The sequence below is a fragment of the Pongo abelii genome, chromosome 13 (genome assembly GCF_028885655.2).
Source record: "Pongo abelii isolate AG06213 chromosome 13, NHGRI_mPonAbe1-v2.0_pri, whole genome shotgun sequence".
Classification (NCBI taxonomy): Eukaryota; Metazoa; Chordata; class Mammalia; order Primates; family Hominidae; genus Pongo; species Pongo abelii.
In genome coordinates this window covers 65,282,384-65,303,142 of record NC_071998.2, presented here as the reverse complement: position 1 = coordinate 65,303,142, position 20,759 = coordinate 65,282,384, and the positions used below count along the sequence as shown (strand labels likewise).

Below are 20,759 nucleotides of genomic sequence, written 5' to 3'. Positions count from 1 at the left end.
AAGCCTTAGAGTGGAAATACAGTTTGAACATCCCTAATCTGAAAATCTGAAATGTGAAATGCTCTAAAATCTGAAACTTTTTGAGTGCCACGAGCAGGAAATTTCACATCTGACCTCATGTGGCAGGTGGCAGTTGAAATGCAGTTAAAACTTTGTTTCAGCCAGGCACAGTGGCTCACGCCTGTAATCCTAGCACTTTGGGAGGCCGAGGTGGGTGGATCACTTGAGGTCAGGAGTTTGAGACCAGCCTGGCCAACATGGTAAAACCCCATCTCTACTAAAAATACAAAAATTAGCTGGATGTGGTGGCAGGAACCTGTAATCCCAGCTACTCGGGAGACTGAGGCAGGAGAATCACTTGAACCCGGGAGGCAGAGGTTGCAGTGAGCCGAGATCGTGCCATTGCACTCTAGTCTGGGCAATAAGAGAAACTCTGTCTCAAAAAAAACAAAACAAAACAAAACAAAAAACAAAACAAAACAAAAAAACTTTGTTTCACACATAAAACTATTTATTTATTTATTTGGAGACAGAGTCCTGTTCTGTTACCCAGGCTGGAGTGCAGTGGCATGATCTTGGCTCACTGCAACCTCTGCCTCCTGGGTTCAAGTGATTCTCATGCCTCAGCCTCCTGAGTAACTGGGACTATAGGCGCCCACCACCACGTCAGCTAATTTTTGTATCTTTAGTAGAGATGGGATTTTGCCATGTTGTCCAGGCTGGTCTCGAATTCCTGACCTCAAGTGACTTGTCCGCCTTAGCCTCCCAAAGTGCTGGGATTACAGGCATGAGCCACCACACCCGGATAATTTTATGTATAAATTTTTAAAAAATATTGTGTAAAATTACCTTTTGTCTGTGCATACAAGATGTATATGAAACATAAATGAATTTCACATTCAGACTTGGATCCCTCCCCAAGATATCTCACTATGTTAGTCTGTGAACATTTCTTTGCAATTCCCCAGCCTGACCTCAGGCCAAAGATTAGATATAAAATCTGATTATGTTTTAGGATGACACAAATTGAGACCAACACACTATTTCCCTTCTTTCTCTTTTGCCTTTCCCTCCCCTAAATTACAACAATTAAAAAGCAAAAAACATCCAGTTGATGAAGACTGCCATGATAGCTGCAGAAATGTCAAAATCCTTACTCTCAACTACCACGACCACAACAAATTTGCTGCTCTAGTGGCAGAAGCTAGCACACTGGGTGTTTTTGTCCTATCAGAACCAACAAACATTTGGTTCTCTGTTGAACTGAACATGGAGGCCTCTCTGAAGTGTGCTGGAGAGTATATTGCAAAGGAACTATTACGAGGTTGACAGGGTGGGAAGTAAAGTTCTAAATTGAGAATTATTTGAAACATTTTCAAGCTAAAGCCTGCTTTTTTTTTTTTCTGGTAGTTTTGAGATAAGATAACCGGAGTTGAAGGAGGAAAGTTTCCACATTCTTGTTATGACACGGGCTTCCTGTTTACACCTTTGGAGGGAAAATGGTATACATGGGTTACCGAAGTTCTATTTTCAGCATGTTTGTTGCTCATTCAACAATCATTGGGTTAGGCCCTAGGGCAATAGAAATGACTGGCATGGGGCCTATAGGAGCTGGAGTCCACGGAAGATGTGAGCCTGTAAAGGTCATTAAATCATAGTATGAGAGGAACTGTGAGGGAAATTTGGAGGTCAGGAGGCATTTTTCTATGAAAAAAAAAAAATACATCAAAGTTAAGTTCCCAGACCGTTAACCCAAAGCCAGTTTTTACTTTTGATATTGCTAATAATAATACCTGAGCTTTATTCAGACTTAATAAGTCCCAGGAAGAATTCTAAACTTTTATCTAATCCTTTCAATAATAGTTCTATGAGGTACTATTATTATCTCCATTTTGATAGACAAACAGGCATGAAGAAATTGAATAATTTGTTCAGGTAGTCCTACTACAAAGCTGCCATTCAGCATTTTGAAAGAAGTGAATGGTTGAGCACAGCTTGCCTATTTTGTCTATACAGGCTTCTACATTAGATACCCTTTTAGCATCTGTTTTTAATAGTTAATTGGCTTTGAACTTGTCTCAGAGGCATGAAAAATACAAAAAATTTAAAAAAATAGTTAACTGGTGCACATAAAGTTTAATGATATCAGTTTCTTATCTGTTTCCTCCTTTTTATTCCAACTTCCTTGAGAGCAGGAACTTTGTCTCATTTGCAATAGAAGTCCCAGCATGCAGCGTGGAGGCCTATCCAAAATATTTGTTGAATGAATTCATAGATTCAGATATTTTGAAATTCAGAATGAAGAATTCTTTGAGGACATACTGACTTTGTAACATGTTTGTCAGTGCTTTGCAAAAATTAGGTATTTAATAAATGTTTGGAGAATGAATCAATGAAATTGTTAATGTTTTTGAATAGGGGACAGGGCTGACTGATTCAAAAAGATTGTGTCATTTCTTTCTTTCTTTCTTTTTTTGTGACAAGGTCTCACTCTGTCACCCAGGCTAGAGTGCAGTGGCACAATCATGGCTCACTGCAGCCTCGACTTCCCTGGGCTTAAGCAATCCTCCCACCTGAGCCTTCTGGGTCGCTGGGAATTATAGGCACATGCCACCATGCATGGCTGTTTTTATTCCTGTATTTTGTAGAGACAGGATTTCACCATGTTGCCCAGGCTGGTCTGGAACTCCTGGGCTCAAGTGATCCACCTGCCTCGACCTCACAAAGTGCTGGGATTACAGGTGTGGACCACTGCGCTCAGCCAGATTGTGTCATTTCTTATTGAAATAAAGATTTTGAATTCCCTGTTCATTTAGTTCCTTTTAAATTCTATGATTCTGGGCTGGGTGCGGAGGCTCATGCCTGTTATCTCAGCACTTTGGGAGGCCAAGGCAAGCAGACAACTTGAGTTCAGGAGTTTGAGACCAGTCTGACCAACATGGTGAAACTCTGTTGCTACTAAAAATACAAAAATTAACCAGGCATGCTTGTGCATGCCTATCATCCCAGCTACTCAGGAGGCTGACGCAGGAGAATCGCTTGAAACCTAGAGGCAGAGGTTGCAGTGAGCCGAGATTGCACCATTGCGTTCCAGCCTGGGCAACAGAGCAAGACTCCGTCTCAAAAAATAAAAATAAATAAAAATAAATAAATAAATTGTATGACTCTGGATTTTCCTAAGTTTTTTAGTGTTTTGCCAATTTAGTGAATGTGTTTTAATACACAGAAAATGCTGCTGACCATGCAAAAAGAATAAGAGAGTAAAATGATTTAAGATGACTCTGGCCTTGATCTGGGAAGTTTTCCTTGTTTATAGATAAGATTTAAATACACAGGAACCCATCAACTAATCTCTGTTTTTCTCCTTTCTATTTTACTTTTAAAAGTCTGGACTTCCGTTATCTACAGTTCTGTTCGGTGATGAACACTTACGTTTAGGATTGGTGCATATTGGACAAGATCCACTGAACTTTTTTTGAGGATAGTGTGATAACGAGGTACTACAGCTGGATTTGTAGCATATTTTCTGGCCCAGTGCATTTCCTTCCACAGTAGAATGGGGGTAGATGTAAGAGTGAGGTGGGGACTGCACTGACATGGAGTTTGAAAAAGCTGCCTTTTAGAAAGCCTTCCATTCATCTCTGTTCTAATATCTATGTGTGTATAAAGTAATATGGACACATATTCTTTTTTTTTTTTTTTTTTTTTTGAGACAGAGTCTCACTCTGCCACCCAGGCCAGAGTGCAGTGGTGCAATCTCGGCTCACTGCAATCTCTGCCTGCCAGGTTCAAGCGATTCTCATGCCTCAGCCTCCCGAGTAGCTGGGATTATAGTTGCCTGCCACCATGCCCAGCTAATTTTTCGTATTTTTAGTAGAGACAGGGTTTCACCATGTTGGCCAGGCTGGTCTCGAACTCTTGACTTCAAGTGGTCCACCCGCCTCGGCCTCCCAAAGTGTTGGGACTACAGGCATGAGCTACCGCGCCCGGCTAGGACACATATTCTTATACCATTTATAGCCAAAATATTTTTATATTAGAACTACTCATAAGTAGCTGGGATGTATAGTCCATCCAGTGTCCTCTGCCACTGGACTTGTAATATAGCTTATGGAGGAGCTTGGCTATAACATGGATTCTGTAGAATGGGAGAGAGTTTATTAGGAGGAAGAGTGAGTATCAGCGTCTCACTTGGATTTAGGGACAGTTATAGGCTGTGCAACCTGAAACAACACACTCAACGGTAAACTATGCTTGCAGAATGTGTATCGAATCTTGCTGAGTCACATCTCTCCTCTGACACTCTTTCCAGCCTCCTGTGAAATCTTAGCCAAAGTGGGACTTGATGGGTAAAAATTTTGAAGTTTTGGGAGCTTGGTATTTATTCCATAGGATTATGTATGGTACAAGATATAAAAGTGACTTTTGGCAGATTTAAGAGGATATATCAGTTACATCTTTACTTCCTTGCTAGGGGTTTGTTCATGTGGGGCTTTTGTTACTCAAAATGAGATTATGGGCATATTCACTTTGTGTGTCGTTTAATGTTCACATTTGGCTTATTTGTGCCTATGTTATCTGTAATAGAAACTGGTAAATGCTTAGCCTGTGTGGGGTTGGTCTTGGCATTTTAATTAGCATTCATGATACTTGAGTATTTCTTACCTGCGGGAACTACTATGGTTACATTGTTTTGTCGCATAATTAGAGTATAAAATAATGACACTTTCTTTTTAGTCCCAGAAATCCTGGATTAAAGGAGTATTTGACAAGAGAGAATGTAGCACAATCATACCCAGCTCAAAAAATCCTCACAGGTAAAATTTTCAATTACATTCTTCTTTTAAAAGCAACACTACCTGGAGTACTATTTATAGAAACTTAGAAATATGACTTGTTTAGAAGATTTGATCATATCTATAAAGTTAGAATTTTCAATGTTTATTTCTTTCACTTTATAAAAATAATACATGATTATTGTAGAAAATGTGGGAAGAACAGGGACCTTGTCAATTTGTACCTTACTCTTACTCCAGTGTCTGTGAATGTGCCTGCCACATAGTAGGCTCTTGATAAATATCTGTGTTTTTGTTTTTGTTTTTTTGTTTTTTTGAGACGAAGTCTCGCTCTTGTCCTCCAGGCTGGAGTGCAGTGGTGCACTCTCAGCTCACTGCAACCTCCACCTCCCGGGTTCAAGCGATTCTCCTGCCTCAGCCTCCCAAGTAGCTGGGATTACAGGCACCTGCCACCACGTCCGGCTAATTTTAGTATTTTTAGTAGAGACGTAGCCAGGATGGTCTCGATCTCCCGACCACGTGATCCACCCATGTCGGCCTCCCAAAGTGCTGGGATTACAGGCGTGAGCCACCGAGCCCTGCGATAAATATCTGTTTAAGGAATTTAGTGAAGTATAAAGAAGTTATTCTTAATGCCATCACTGTTAATATTGTCGTGGATTTCATTCTACTTGATTCTTCTGTTCCTCTTGATGGGGGGATAGACGTTACAGAAATATCTAGTGTTACATCCATTTCACTGGGTTGGAATCAATAATTTACATTTTCTGAATACTGAATATTCAAAATATTGTGAATGTTTCTTATCCCCAACTAAAGTATCTGTGGAAAATAGTGACTGGTATATTTCAGTACACTGTGCCCAGATTAGATGAACAGGTAATTTCAGTTCCATTTTCCTTCCACAAACTTTATTTTTATGGAATGCTTTATGAATTTGCATGTCATCCTTGAGCAAGGGCCATGCTAATCTTCTCTGTATCATTCCAATTTTAGTACATGTGCTGCCGAAGTGAGCGCCCATAGGCTTTTGGATTGAGCAGATAATCGGCAGCAGAATGGAATAATTTGAGTTTGACTACTGAGTTCTTGACAATGCTTTGGAAGCTCTACTTGTAGAACAAAGGTCAAAAAAGCAACTAGTGAAAGATAGGGGAAGAAAGGGCTATGGAAAATTCCTCTGGGTAATCAGGTCTGTGAAATTAAGATTGACATTGCCCTTGGAAAAATAAATTAAAAGGAAAATAGAAGAGTAATATTTTAAGTAAGGGAACCAATCTATTTTTAGATTTTTTTTGAGCATTTGTCCTTATATGCCTTTAAGGTTTAGAACTCATAACTATGTGTTATGAAGGGTAGCATGGTAAGGTTTTTGAAATTCTAGTTCTTTGGAGATGACTGAAATAGTGTTCCTTGCCTTTGTTAAATATTTACTAGTCCCACCCTTATTGAATTACCTATGATTTGTAAGTCTTGTGATTGGAAATTCTCTTTTTACCTGCTTAAGAAAGGTTTATAGTATGCCAAGATAACCTTGTTTTTCCCCTTCATTTTTTATGACATCATGTGGTGGTGACTGCAATGGAATGCAAGTTGATTCAGGTGGCTCATTTTGTGTCTGTGAATAAAAAAATCATTTTTACAATAATCTTGAATCTCAAAAAAAAAGTGATGAAATTACTGAGTCTTTTACTAGCCCATAGACTCAAGAAGAATATCAATGATTGTAATTCCATGAATGTTCCAAGTCATGGTATACTTTAGCAAGTGAAAAAACAGTCTTGTGGGATTGTAGATAAAAGTTAATGGATGATTATGGCTATTTCTTCTATGCCAGCCTTTTTTTTAGATCCTAGTAAAATTCTCAGAATTCTAGCTTTTTTGCAGTTTTCTTCATTATTGGTGCACAGGAAGTGGGTGATAATTCACTTTTTAAAATATTGATAAAGGTTTCTTTGTTTTATTCTTTTTGTAGCTCCCAATAAGAAACAAATCTGATACACTTGATTATAACATCTTTTTCCTTCTCATTTTCAATTTACTGCTGAAGGAAAGCTTCTGAGAAAAGGCATTCCCAAAAGGCTAGGACAGGAAGAAATAAAAGTCCTGAATATTAGTTTCTGAATAACTTAGAGCGGCCCTTATTTTATGAACATTACCTTTTCTTCCATTATTTTAACTAGACTTCCCTGTTAATACTTCTTCACACACACACACACACACACACACACACACACACACACACACACACACACATACACACACATATTTTGAGACAGGATCTTGCTGTGTCTCCCACGTTGCAGTACAGTGGCATGATCTTGGCTTACTGAAGCCTCAACCTCCTGGACTCAAGCAATCCTCCCATCTTAGCCTCCCAAGTAGCTGGGACCACAGGCACATATCAGCACACAGGGCTAATTTTTTGAATTTTTATAAGAGTCAAGGTCTTATTATGTTGCCCAGGCTGGTCTTGGACTCCTGAACTCAAGCAATCCTCCCACCTCAGCCTCACAAAGTGCTGGAATTACAGGCATAAGCCACTGTGCCTGGCCCAAAAATATAATTGATGACCACAGTGCTAACTCCTAAATCTATAAGATTCTTCTGAATAATAAAAAAGAAAGATTAATAAAGGATAATTTATAATTATACCAAATGTCCCTTATTTGATAGTGCTTTATGGTTTTAAAGTGGTTTACATATATCTATTTTCTTGATTCTTAAGAAATCTGTGTTATCTTCATAGTTTAATAATAATAATAGCTACCATTATTGTACACACTGTCTTTACCAGGTACCATAAGACACATTACATATTATTATCTCTGATAATTATTTTAATAACCTTATGAAGCACATATTATTTTCAGATGTAAAAACTGGGGCTTAGAGTAATTGTTAAATCAATGAGATTTAAATTGAGGTATTTTGGTTCTAAACTGAATGTTGTATTAATTAGATCATAGTTGCTGCAGTAATAATATGTGGTAAATGCCATAATGGAATATTTGGAACATGATATATGAATTTCAGCAAACCTTGATTTCTAGATCACGGAAAATAATAGATATTTACTGTACAAGCATTAAATGTATTTTCAAATACACCAACAAACTAACAGAGGTTTTATTTCTTTAATTTAGATGTATTCCAGTATGCCAGGTCTGCCAGAATTTAATCAGGTAAGACTTAGATAAGCAAGATTCCTTTTAGCTTTTAGGCACCCTATTTAAAATTTACTGGGACAGTTTCCTCATATCTTGAATGGACTCAGTAAATGGTGCATGCAATTTACCTTTCCAAGGGAAGTTTTAAAAAAATGTTTTTGATGGAGAGCGAGTATTCGAACATAATAGACTACTTGAATTACTGAGACATGTAAATTGGCTAAGGACCTTCGACAAGAATTTCTACCAAGGGAAACACTGTAAAGCATTACATTTTAGTTTTATGATCACATTTGGATAATGAAGATGCTGCATGCGCATACGGGACTGTAACTGATGTATGACTTGCAGGTGCCTTGTATGCATACTAAGCTTATGGGCAAAAACAGCTCTTTAGTGCAATACAAATTTTAACAGTGATTTGCGTTTTAAACTATGTGACCGTTTTTACCTTTCTCTTTTGTAAGTGGAAGGAAATAAAATTTTCTTAATTCTGATCATAGCCTGAAGTTTATATAATGGATTGAACCAAAGTTAAATTTATTCTTGGAAGAAAACATTTGGGACTAGGCACGGTCACTCACACCTGTTATCCCAGGATTTTGGGAGGCCAAGGCGGGTGGACTGCTTGAGCTCTGATTTGAGACCAGCTTGGACAACATGGTAAAACCCTGTCTCGACGTACAAAAGCAAAAACAAAACCCCCAAAATTGTAGCGGGACGTGTTGGTGTGTGCCTGTATACCCAGCTGCTCGGAAGGCTGAGGTGAGAGGATTGCTTGAGTTTGGGAGGTCAAGGCTTCAGTGAGCTGTGATTACGCCACTGCACTCCCACCTGGGTGGCAGAGTGAGACCCTGTCTCAAATAAATATAAAATAAAATAAAAAATTGGAACCCTCAGTTTAGCAAATCATGGGGAGAGGAAACCAGCATCCACAGATATGGAACGAGAAGAAGGAGGAGGTTGCTGGAGGAAGAATTTCTACTTGGCTGACCTCTCAGTTTTTCCTCAATTTTTTTCTTTCCTTTTAGTAATTATTTAAAATTTTGCTCTTAGGTTGGTGCAAACGTAATTGTGGTGTTGGCTGTTGAAAGTAATGGTGAAGACCACAATTAATTTTGCATAAACCTAATAAAATGCAAAGCAAAATAAGAATATAATAAAAAGAAAAGACCTCATTTATTCTACCTAGTTTCTACTATATTCTTTAGAAACTCTCCTTCTCAATGTCCTCCAAAACCTCAACCCCACAACCTTCAGACACAACTAATGTGAAAATATTGGAAAAGCATATACTTTTATACCTCTCAGAAATTAAAAATGATTAAAAACTAGTCATTTTTGCACCTAGATGAGACTAGTTTTTTTTTTTTGATAGGGAGAGCCAAATGTCCTAATACGAGTTACTGAGCAGTCTCTCCAAGTCTCACTCATTTCTGATGCTGTCTGTGTTATATAGTACATTTCCATCCATCTATGGCTTTGTTTCTGAGCGTTCTTTTCAGTATTTTAATCTACTTCTATGCTTGTCAAATGCCACTGTTTCATTATTATAGTTTTGTAATATATGTCTTGATATCTGATAGGGTAAGTTTCCTATACTTTATTTATCTTTTAAAAATTGTTTTTACTTTTCAAAACACTTTTGTGCATTTATACAAATTTTTTTTTTTTTAATTGAAAGGAAATTTTAGTCAAGTGTGGTGGGCACATGCTTGTAGTCCTAGCTACTCAGGAGACTGAGAATGGGGGATAGCTTGAGCCAAGGAGTTCACATTCAGCCTGGGCAACACAGCAAGATCCTGTCTCAAAAAGAAAAAGAAAAAGTAAACATTTTCTTTAAAATAGCATGTTTTAAAAAGTAGTTCCGCTACATTGCAATGCTATCATTAAAAAAAAAAAAAAATTCTAATTTTTAAAGGCAAGGTCTTGCTGTGTCTCCCAGGCTGAAGTGCGGTGGTACAGTCATAGCTCATTGCAACCTCAAACTCTTGGGTTCAAGTGATCCCCACTCTTCAGCCTCCTGAGTAGCTACCCCCCTCCTGGCATGTACCACTGTGTCTGGCTGATTTTTTTTGTTTTTTATTTTTTATAGAGATGGGTTCTTGCTATGTTGCCCAGGCTGTTCTAGAACTCCTGGCCTTGAGTGATCCTCCTGCCTCGGCCTCCCAAAGTGCTGGGAGCCACTGCACCTGGACTATATTGTAATACTTAAAAATAATCCTAAATCTCCTTGTCAATAAGTGATTGTAATATATATATTATATATATTATATATATAATATATATATATATTTTTGAGACAGAGTCTAGCTCTGTCACCCAAGCTGGAGCGCAGTGGCACAATCTTGGCTCACCACAACCTCCACCTCCTAGGCTCAAGTGATTCTCATGCCTCAGCCTCCCGAGTAGCTGGGATTACAGGCACCCACCACCATGCCTGGCTAATTTTTTGTATTTTTAGCAGAGACGGGGTTTCACCATGTTGGCCAGGGTGATCTCGAACTCCCGACCTTAAATGTTCTGCCCTCCTCGGCCTCCCAAAGTGCTGGGATTACAGGCGTGAGCCACCGTGCCCAGCCGATTTAATATAAATTTTAGAATGTTCCCTGAAAAATATTTTGAGATTTTGATGTTTTTTTCTTTTTAAATTTATTTTATTTTTTGTTTTTAACATGGCTGTGAAATGCTCTGAGTGATGGGTATTTTACTGAATTTATAAAACAATTTGAGAGGGAATTGACATTTTTTTACCCCCCTCCTGGAACTGACATTTATATAAAGTGAGCTTTTAGTACTTGTTGGTGATATGTTCTTTAAGACTTCAAAAGTTGTAATTAAAGAGGCAAACATGAATATATATTTTTTAATTTTGGAGGTCTGTTTCTTCTATGGGACCTTGCTACAATTTAATGAACTAGAAAAAAAAAGAATAAAATGTCAACTCAAATCAAATAGATAATCAGAATAGAAATATACTTAAGCTGAACCAACTTAAGTTGGTTTGCACTAAAGAACTGCCTTATAAAATCATAATGAGTTATCTCTCCAGATGAGGTTACCTCAATTTATGTTCTGTGTAGAAAAAGCCAGGCAGATGCATCATTATTTGTCTTGTGTTTGAATAGATGCTGCTTCATTTTGAAGGGTGACCCTTTTTCCAAAAGATGATCAGATGACAGCATTCTAACTAGTATATCCTGATTACGTCTATTCGGTACATTTGGGATTACTGTGCCTCCCTTTACATTAAGAACCTTTCCATATGGAACCCCAATATTCTTACTTTGCCTTTTTTTTTTGTTTTTTTTGAGACGAAGTTTTGCTCTTGTTACCCAGGGTGAAGTGCAATGGTGTGATCTCGGCTCACAGTAACCTCTGCCTTCTAGGTTCAAGCAATTCTCCTTCCTCAGCCTCCCAAGAAGCTGGGATTACAGGCACTTGCCACCACACCTGGATGATTTTTGTATTTTTAGTGGAGACTGGAGACAGGGTTTCACCATGTTGGCCAGGCTGGTCTTGAACTCCTGACCTCATGTGATCCACCCACCTCAGCCTCCCAAAGTGGTGGGATTACAGGCATGAGACACCGCGCCCGGCCTTACGTTGGTTTTTACATACACAGAAGTTTTCATCACCTGCGCTTGTTCTGGTTATCTTTTTTTTTGAGACAGAGTGTCCCTCTGTCGCCCAGGCTGGAGTGCAATGGCCCAATCTCGCCTCACTATAACTTCCGCTTCCTGGGTTCAAGCGATTCTCCTGCTTCAGCCTCCTGAGTAACTGAGATTACAGGCACGTGCCACCATGCTCAGCTGATTTTTGTATTTTTAGTAGAGACGGGGTTTTACCATGTTGGCCAGGCTGGTCTTGAATGCCTGACCTCAAGTGATCTGCCTGCCTTGGCCTCCCAAAGTGCTGGCATTACAGGCGTGAGCCACCACGCCCAGCCCTGTTCTAGTTCTCTGAAGAGATTGTAAGTTGTAGACACTTCTGTTTCCCCTGTAACTTCTCACCATGTGCTACCTGACATGCTGCTCAATACAGTAGCTGCACAATAAGTATCCTTAGCCCACTGATCACCTCTTTCAGAGCAGGGTCCTGAACACTGAGCATTGCTACAGGTTCTCAGTTACACAATGAAAGGAAAGGAAAGGCATTAGAGACCACCTTGTCCAACCAATCCTTACATTACTGCAGTTGAAGAAATAGAGGCTTTGGGAGAGCAGATATTTGCATGGCGTTGGCCATCTCCTGGTCCAGTGCTTTTGCTCCAGGACACATCGCTTCCTAGATGCTTCCTGTTTATGGCCTAGGCTGCCTGCACTTCAGCTCTTGTTTTTGGTTCCCCTGCTTGTCAGGTACAATCCACTGTTCTATAGCCAGGATTTTAGTCATCTAGAGCTGCCATAACAAAATACAACAAACTAGGTGGCTTAAACAACAGAAATGAACTTTTCACAGTTCTGGAGGTCAGAAATCCAAGACCAAGTTGTTTGCAGGGTTGGTTTCTCTTGTGGTGTTTCCTTGGCTTGCAGATGGCCACCTTCTTATTGTGTCTTCAGATGGTTTTTCTCTGTGTGCACACATCCTGGGGATCTCTCCCTCTTCTTCTAAGGACATCATTTCTATCAAATTAATCCTCCACCTTTAAGACTTAATTTAACTTAACTTAACTTCTTTTTTTTTTTTTTTGAGACAAAGTTTCACTCTTATTGCCCAGGCTGGAGTGCAATGGTGCGATCTCAGTTCACTGCAACCTCCGCCTCCCGGGTTCAAGCGATTCTCCTGTGTTAGCCTCCCGAGTAGCTGGGATTACAGGCACCTGCCACCACACCTGGCTAATTTTTTGTATTTTAAGTAGAGATGAGGTTTCACCGTGTTGGCCAGGCTGGTCTCGAACTCCTGACCTCAGGTGATCTGCCCACCTCGGCCTCCCAAAGTGCTGGGATGAAAGGCGTGAGACACGGTGCCCTGCTGAATTTAACTTAATTTAACTTTAAGGAGGTAATTAATGCAGTCACATTAGGGGTCAGAGCTTCAGCATATGAATTTTGTTGGAAAACAATTCAGTCCATAATAGCTAGCCACATTTCTCCACCATGTACTCAAATGTATTTGTCTCTATTGTCTCTTTGGAACATTTTGGAAATTGAGCTCTGGCCCTGTCTAGATTTCTTTACGTTTTTTTCTTCTCACTGTATATATTTGTCATCAGATAAGCAGATATATAGAAGTTAAATATAACATTTACTAATGTATACTGCACCTTACGTAGTCCATGGAATTAATTGTGCATCAGAATATAGACACTGAAATTTAGAATGAAAAGTTGTTAAGAATATTGACTCCTTTCAGGCATTGCAGGCATTACTATCTAGCTGGAGGCAGGGCAGTTGAGGAAAACTGTGGACCAGGATGCAATTTTTAATTAAAGAAGGTTTAGAAATTTGGCAGGAGTAGTCCCCCCTTTTCTGCCCTTTTACTTTCCATTGTTTCAGTTTCTCATGGGCCAAAAAGATTAAATAGGAAATCCCAGAAAAAAACAATTTATGGGTTTAAAATTGCGTGCCATTCTGAGTGGCATGATAAAATCTCTTGCCATTTGCTTTGTCCAACCTAGGACATGAATCATTCCTTTGTCCAGCCTAGCCATGCTACAGACGCTCCCCACCCGTTAGTGGCTTAGTAGCTGTCAGGGTTATCAGATTGACTGTCTTGGTATTGCAGTACTTGAATCCAAGTAACCCTTCATAATGGCTCCAAAGTGCAAGAGTAGTGATGCAGGTGATTTGGACATGCCAAAGAGCCATAAAGTGCTTTCTTTAAGTGAAAAGGTGAAAGTTCTCAGCTTAATAAGCTAAGAATAAAAGTTAGCTGAGATTGCTAAGATCTGTGGTACAAATCCATCTTCTATCCATGAAATTGTGAAGAAGGAAAAAGAAATTCATGCCAGTTTTACTGCTGTACCTTCAGTTGCAAAATTATGGCCACAGGGCCATAATTTTGGTAAGTGCTTAGTTAAAATGAAACAATTGTTGTATTTGTGGGTGGAAGACATGAACAGAAACCTGTTCTGATTGACAGCAATTAGGTTTGGTACTATCCGCGGTTTTGGGCACCCACTGGAGGTCTTGGAACATATGCCCTGAAGATAAGGGAGAACTACTGCTACATATATATTTTTTCTTGAGATGGGCTTCATAACTTCATTATTTATCTATTTTTCAGAATTCCTGAGTGTAGGCTTCATAACTTTAATCAGAGACACAAAGTTACTTATGGGTCTTAAAATCAAGAATGACAATGGTTTAGAGTATACTTTGTCTTTGACTATATATGAGTATATATATATATGACTTTGACTATATATGACTATATATGACTATATATATGACTGTATATATATGACTATATATATGACTATATATATAGCGCTATATATATGACTATATATATAGCGCTATATATATGACTATATATATAGCGCTATATATATGACTCTATATATGACTATATATATATCACTATATATATATGACTATATATATATTAAAACCAGTCAAATTTAGCAGTGGGGGATTGTATACCAACTTTAGTGACACTAATGTTAGTAAGTTCTGATAACCTACTACCATCAGAGCAGCCGGCCTTTGACAATATTGAATGCAAATTAACATCTTAAAATAATGATTAAAAATCCCAGCACTTTGGGAGACTGAGGGAGAAGGATTGCTGGAGCCCAGGAGTTCAAGACCAGCTTGGGCAACATGGCAAAGCCCCAAATTAGCCGGACGTGATAGTCGTTGCCTGTAATTCCAGCTGCATGGGAGGCTGAGGTGAGAGAATTGATTGAGCATGGGAAGTTGAGGCTGCAGTGAGCCATGGTCACACCACTGCACTCCAGCCTGGGTGACAGAGTAAGACCTTACCTCAAACTAAACAGTGAAAATTTTAAAAAGTGAGAATGTTAAAACTAATAATAATTTAAAAAATTTGTTTTACAAAGGAAATGTGTCCTTGCTAGTACTTGACATTGTCAGCCATTTTCAGTTAAAACTTGATGGTGTGTGAATAGCTGCACCTAATTGTGAAAAGACCATTGTTGGCTTGCAGAACACCTCGTCTGTGTACTCAAGGTAGGAAAGGAATAATGTCATGGTGGATTAGTGCATGGAGCCATGTGTGGTTTGTAGACTCATAAGATCGATGACTAGGCTTTTTGGAACTTGTAAACAAACCCAGGTCTGAAGATTTTAATAGATGAAGATAATTTCTTAAAAGTGTGCATTTTAGAAAAATATTGTAAAATAGCCAGGAGCAGTGGCTCACGACTGTAATCCCAGCACGTTGGAAGGCCGAAGTGGGTGGATCACCTGAGGTCAGCAGTTCAAGGCCAGCCTGGGCAACATGGTGAAACTCCGTCTCTACTAAAAATACAAACAAGTTATCCAGGCGTGGTGACACACCCCTGTAATCCCAGCTACTTGGGAGGCTGAGGCAGGAGAATTGCTTGAATCCAGGAGGTGGAGATGGCAGTGAGCAGAGATCGTGTCACTGCATTCCAGCCTGGGCAACAGAGCAAGACTCTGTCAAAAAAAAAAAAAAAAAAAACTAAAATATCGATAAGAAAAATGTTTTCAGTTTTTAAAGTTCCTGCTATACCTATCTAATTCTCATTTAAAAATGTGTCACTGAAGTTCATACCAGAAAACAATAAAATTGTTTTAAATGAGAATTAGGTATAGCGAGAACTTTAAAATAATATAATAGGGCCCTTCTTGCAAAGGAGGTACATAAATGTAGAAATATGAATTTCCCTTTAAGAAGAGAATGAGCTTTAATTATAGGGGAAAAAAAAGAAGCAAACAATTTGCACCTTAAATGTCTATTGATGTACTGGGCCATAAATTGACTTGTTTGTATTGACAAGAAATCTAAAGAAAAGAGAAATTTAATATCCAGGCAGCTAAGCAGAATCAACTTACCTAATCAACTTATCTGTTGATTAATCAAGGTTAGGTGAAAGTCACAGTAGGAACTGTACTCAATTATTTATAATAAATGACAAATTTTCTCTGCTTCTTGATATTCATTTTCAAGAGATAAGAACTCTCTTGATGTCAAATTGATTTCCTAGAGAGGCTCTTTTTTTTTATTTTTTACGTAAATTTTTTAAAAAATCATCCATCCCAAAATGTCAGAGAGGCTCTTATTACTCATCTAAATTATAACTCTTTCCCTCTACATTTGTATTTTTTGTTAGTTTTATTCAACATGTTGTAGATAATGCATAAAATGATAAATTATTCTTACTGTTTGTTTTGTTTTGAGACAGAGTCTGGCTTTGTTGCCCAGGCTGGAGTGCAGTGATGTAATTTCGGCTCACTGCAGCCTCTGCCTCCCAGGCTCAAGTGATTTTCCTGCCTCCCTAGTAGCTGAGATTACAGATTTGCTCCACCACACGGGGCTAATTTTTATATTTTTTTGTAGAGACAGGGTTTTGCTATGTTGCCCAGGCTGGTCATGAACTCTTGGCCTCAAGCGAACCTCCCACCTCACCCTCCCAATGTGCTGGAATTACGGGCGTGAGCCACTACCCTTGGCCTGTTTATCTTTTTGTGATCGGCTTCTTTTAATTAGCATAATGTCTTCAAGGTTTTTCCATGTTATAGCATATGTCAGAATTTTCTTCCTTTTTACGGCTGAATCATATACCATGGTATTTATATACCACATTTTGTTTGTCCACTTCTCCACTGATGGACATTTAGGTTGCTTCCACTTTGTGGATATTCAGAATAATGCTGCTATGAACATGAGTATGCAAGAGATTTTTAGTACAGGCATACCTCATGTGTGTTACTTTATTGTGCTTTACTGATATTGCATTTTTTATAATGTGGAGGTTTGTGGGAACCTTGCATTGAGCAAGTCTGTCAGTGCCATTTTTCCAGTGGCACATGCTCATTTCTTGTCTCTGCATCACGTTTTAATAATTCTCGCAATATTTCAAACTTTTTTATTTTGTCATTATTGTATCTGTTATGACAATCTTTAATCGGCGATCTTTGATGTCACTATTGTAATTGTTTTGGAGTGTCATGAACTGCACCCATATAAGATGGGGCAAACCAATTAGATAAATGTTATATATGTTCTGACTATTCCACTGACTGATCCTGTCTCTCTCCCTCTCCTTGTGCCTCCCTCTACCTTAAGATGCCACAGTGTTGAAATTAGGCCAATTAATAATCCTATAATGGCCACTTAGTGAAACAAAATGAAATAAAGAGTCTTGCATATCTCAGTTTAAATCAAAAGCTAGAAATAATTAAGCTTAGTGAGGAAGGCATGTTGAAAGCTGAGACAGGTTGAAAGCTAGGCCTCTTGTGCCAAACAGTTAGCCAAGTTGTGAATGCAAAGGAAAGGTGCTTGATGGAAATTATAAGTGCTACTCCAGTGAATACACAAATGATAAGAAAAGAAACAGCTTTATTGCTGATATGAAGAAAGTTTGAGTGGTCTGGATAGAAGATCAAACCAGCCACAGCATTCCCCTAAATGAAAGACTAATCCAGAATAAGGTCCTAACTCTTTTCAATTCTATGAAGTCTGAGAGAGGTGAGAAAGCTTCAGAAGAAAAGTTTGAACCAGCAGATGTTGGTTCATGAGGTTTAAAGAAAGAAGCAGTCTCTGTAATATAAAAGTTCAGGGTGAAGCAATAAATGCTAACAGCAGAGCTGTAGCAAGTTATTTAGAAGATTTAGCTAAGATTATTGATGAGGTACCTACACCAAACGAAGATTTTCAATGTAGACCAACAGCCTTATGTTGGAAGAAGATGCCATCTGAGACTTTCATAGCTAGAGAGAAGTCAATGTCTGGCTTCAAAACTTCAAAGGACAGGCTGACTCTCTTGTTAGGAGACAATTGGAGGTTTCTGGGAACCTTGGATCGAGCAAGTCTATCAGTATCTGTGCTGGTGACTTTGTGTTAAAGCCAGCCCTCATTTACCATGCCAAAATTTTAGGTCCCTTAATAATTACACTAAATGTACTCTACTTGTGCTCTATAAATGGAACAACAAAGCCTGAATCTCAGTACATTTGTCTTTAGTATGGTTTACTGAATATTTTAAGCCCACTGTTGAGATCTACTGCTTTAAAAAAGAAAGATTCCTTTAAACATATTTCTGCTCATTGACCACACACCTGGCTACCCAAGAGCTCTTATGGAAATATTACAAGGAGATGAATGTTGTTTTCATGCCTGCTAACACAACATCCATTCTGCAGCCCATGGATCAGGAAATAATTTTAAATTTCAACTCTTATTATTTAAGAAATATATTTTGTATGACTTTAGCTGCTGTAGATAGTGATTCCTCTGATGGATCTGGACAAAGTAAATTGAAAACTTTCTGGAAAGGATTCATCATTCTAGATGCCATTAAGAACATTCGTGATTCATGGGAGGAGGTCAAAATGCAACATTAATGAGAGTTTTGGAGACGTTGATCCCAACTTTCATGGATGACTTTGAGGGGTTCAAGACTTCAGTGGAGGAAGTCACTGTAGAAGGTGCTGGAAATAGCAAGACATCTGGGATTAAAACTGGAGCTTGAAGGGTGTGACTGAATCTCATTAAAAAACTTGATTAGATGAGGAGTTGCTTCTTATGGATGAACAAAGAAAATGGTTCATTGAAGTGGAATCTACTGGTGAAGATCGATCTTGTAGAAATGACAACAAAGGATTTAGAATATGACATAAACCTAGTTGATAGAACAGTGGCAGAGTTTGAGAGGATTGACTCCAGTTTTGAAAGAAGTTCTACTGTGGGTAAAATGCTATCAAATAGCATCACATGCTACAGAGAAATCTTTTGTGAAAGGAAGAGTCAATCAATGTGGCAAACTTCATTGTCGTCTTATTTTAAGACATAGCCCCAGCCACCTTAACCTTCAGCAGCCACCATTCTGATCAGTTAGCAGCCATCAACACTGAGAGAAGACCCTTCATCAGCACATAGATTACAACTCACTGAAGGCTCAGATGGTTGGTAGCGTTTTTTAGCAATAAATTATTTTAATTAAGTTATGTACATTGTTTTTTAGACGTAATGCTATTGAACACTGAATAGACTACAGTGTAGTGTCAGCATAACTACTATATGCACTAGGAAACCAAACTGTTTGTGTGACTAGCTTTATTGCCATATTCACTTTATTGCAGTGGACTGGAACCAAACTTCCAATGTCTCCAAGGTATTCCTGCCTTTAAAAAAAAAAATATTCTCCAAATTATCCTAATGTGCAGCCAACAGAGAGAACCACTAATAGTGTTTCTAAACTTAGAAGACAGTCCTATGTTAGAAATCTAATATAAACCTTAATGTGAAGTTTTAAGAAATAGTATATGGCATCTATACATTACTTTAGAAAAAGGTAGACATATTGCATCTATTTTCTATTTTGAAGTTGAGTTTTTTTTTGGTCTTGAATTTAAGGTGTTACTGTGGCCGACTGATTGGAGACCATGCTGGGATAGATTATTCCTGGACCATCTCAGCTGCCAAGGGTAAAGAAAGTGAACAATGGTCTGTTGAAAAGCACACAACAAAAAGCCCAACAGATACTTTTGGCACGATTAATTTCCAAGATGGAGAGCACACCCACCATGCCAAGGTTTGCTAATAACCCAAATTGTTTTGCTGGTTTCTTTCTTTTTTTTTTTTTGAGACGGGGTTTTGCTCTTGTTGCCCAGGCTGGAGTGCAATGGCACGATCTCAGCGCACTGCAACCTCTGCCTCCTGGGTTCAAGTGATTCTCCTGCCTCAACCTCCCGAGTAGCTGGGACTACAGGCATGGGCCACCACTCCTGGCTAATTTTGTATTTTTAATAGAGACGGGGTTTCTACTAACAGGTTTCTGCCTGTTTAAAGTATTTGTGCCTTCACATTTTTCAATAGCTGCACCATTCCTGATGTTCAGAAATTTTAATATTTTAATTTTGGAATAAAGGAATTATGTATCAAGAAGTTCAGGCTGGGCATGTTGGCTCACACCTGTAACCCCAGAACTCTGGGAGGCCAAGGCAGGTGGATCACCTGAGGTCAGGAGTTTGAGACCAGCCTGGCCAACATGGCGAAACCCCGTCTCTACTAAAAAATACAAAATTTAGCTGGTGTGATGGCACGGGCCTGTAATCCCAGCTACTTGGGAGGCTGAGGCTGGAGAATCACTTGAACCTGGGAAGCGGAGGTTGCAGTGAGCTAAGATTGCACCACTGCACTCCAGCCTGGGCGACAGCATAAGACTTCATCTCAAAAAGAAAAAAAGTTCAAAGATGAATTGGAAATTGTTTTAAATTACTGTCACGTTCTGGAGGATCATGTGTTAATTCCTATTTGCATGTATGGAGATCTTTGCCTGCGGTTTTGTTTCACAATTCATGGTTTCTTATTGTCCTTCTTCCTATAAATCTGGCTTATTCTTGCTGTTGGTTCGCATAAGTTTAAGGGAGGCAAATTCATCTCAATATCCTTTGAGTGATCTGCATTTGCTGGAAAAAGCAAGCCAACGGTGCAATACAATATTAGGTAAAATAAAAAATGATTCTGGGTCTACCTGCTGGCTTTGATTTCCTTTTCTTTTGCTTACATTGACGATTAAAGAGATGACTGTTTTGTGAAAAGTATTTGTTTCAGAACAAAAGTGTTTTCAGAGGGATAATGGTTAGAAGGTAAAATTTACAATTTTAATGGAATGATTAGAAGGTAAAATTTACAATAA

The 20,759-nt window shown here is 38.7% G+C and overlaps 1 protein-coding gene and 1 non-coding gene across 2 annotated transcripts in view; one reads left to right on the top strand and one right to left on the bottom strand.

The window, feature by feature from the left end:
* Positions 1-20,759, top strand: part of TRPM6 (transient receptor potential cation channel subfamily M member 6) — a 162,219-nt gene that overhangs the window by 24,522 nt on the left and 116,938 nt on the right. Inside the window, exons 2-4 of the mRNA XM_024252302.3 lie at positions 4,738-4,817; positions 7,943-7,981; positions 19,475-19,652. Of these exons, the coding sequence (XP_024108070.3) occupies positions 4,738-4,817; positions 7,943-7,981; positions 19,475-19,652 (297 nt within the window). The remainder of the gene's footprint in view (positions 1-4,737; positions 4,818-7,942; positions 7,982-19,474; positions 19,653-20,759) is intronic.
* LOC112135100 (U6 spliceosomal RNA) lies at positions 5,710-5,816 on the bottom strand. The gene has a single exon (XR_002916398.1). It is a non-coding gene; the product is annotated as a U6 spliceosomal RNA (small nuclear RNA).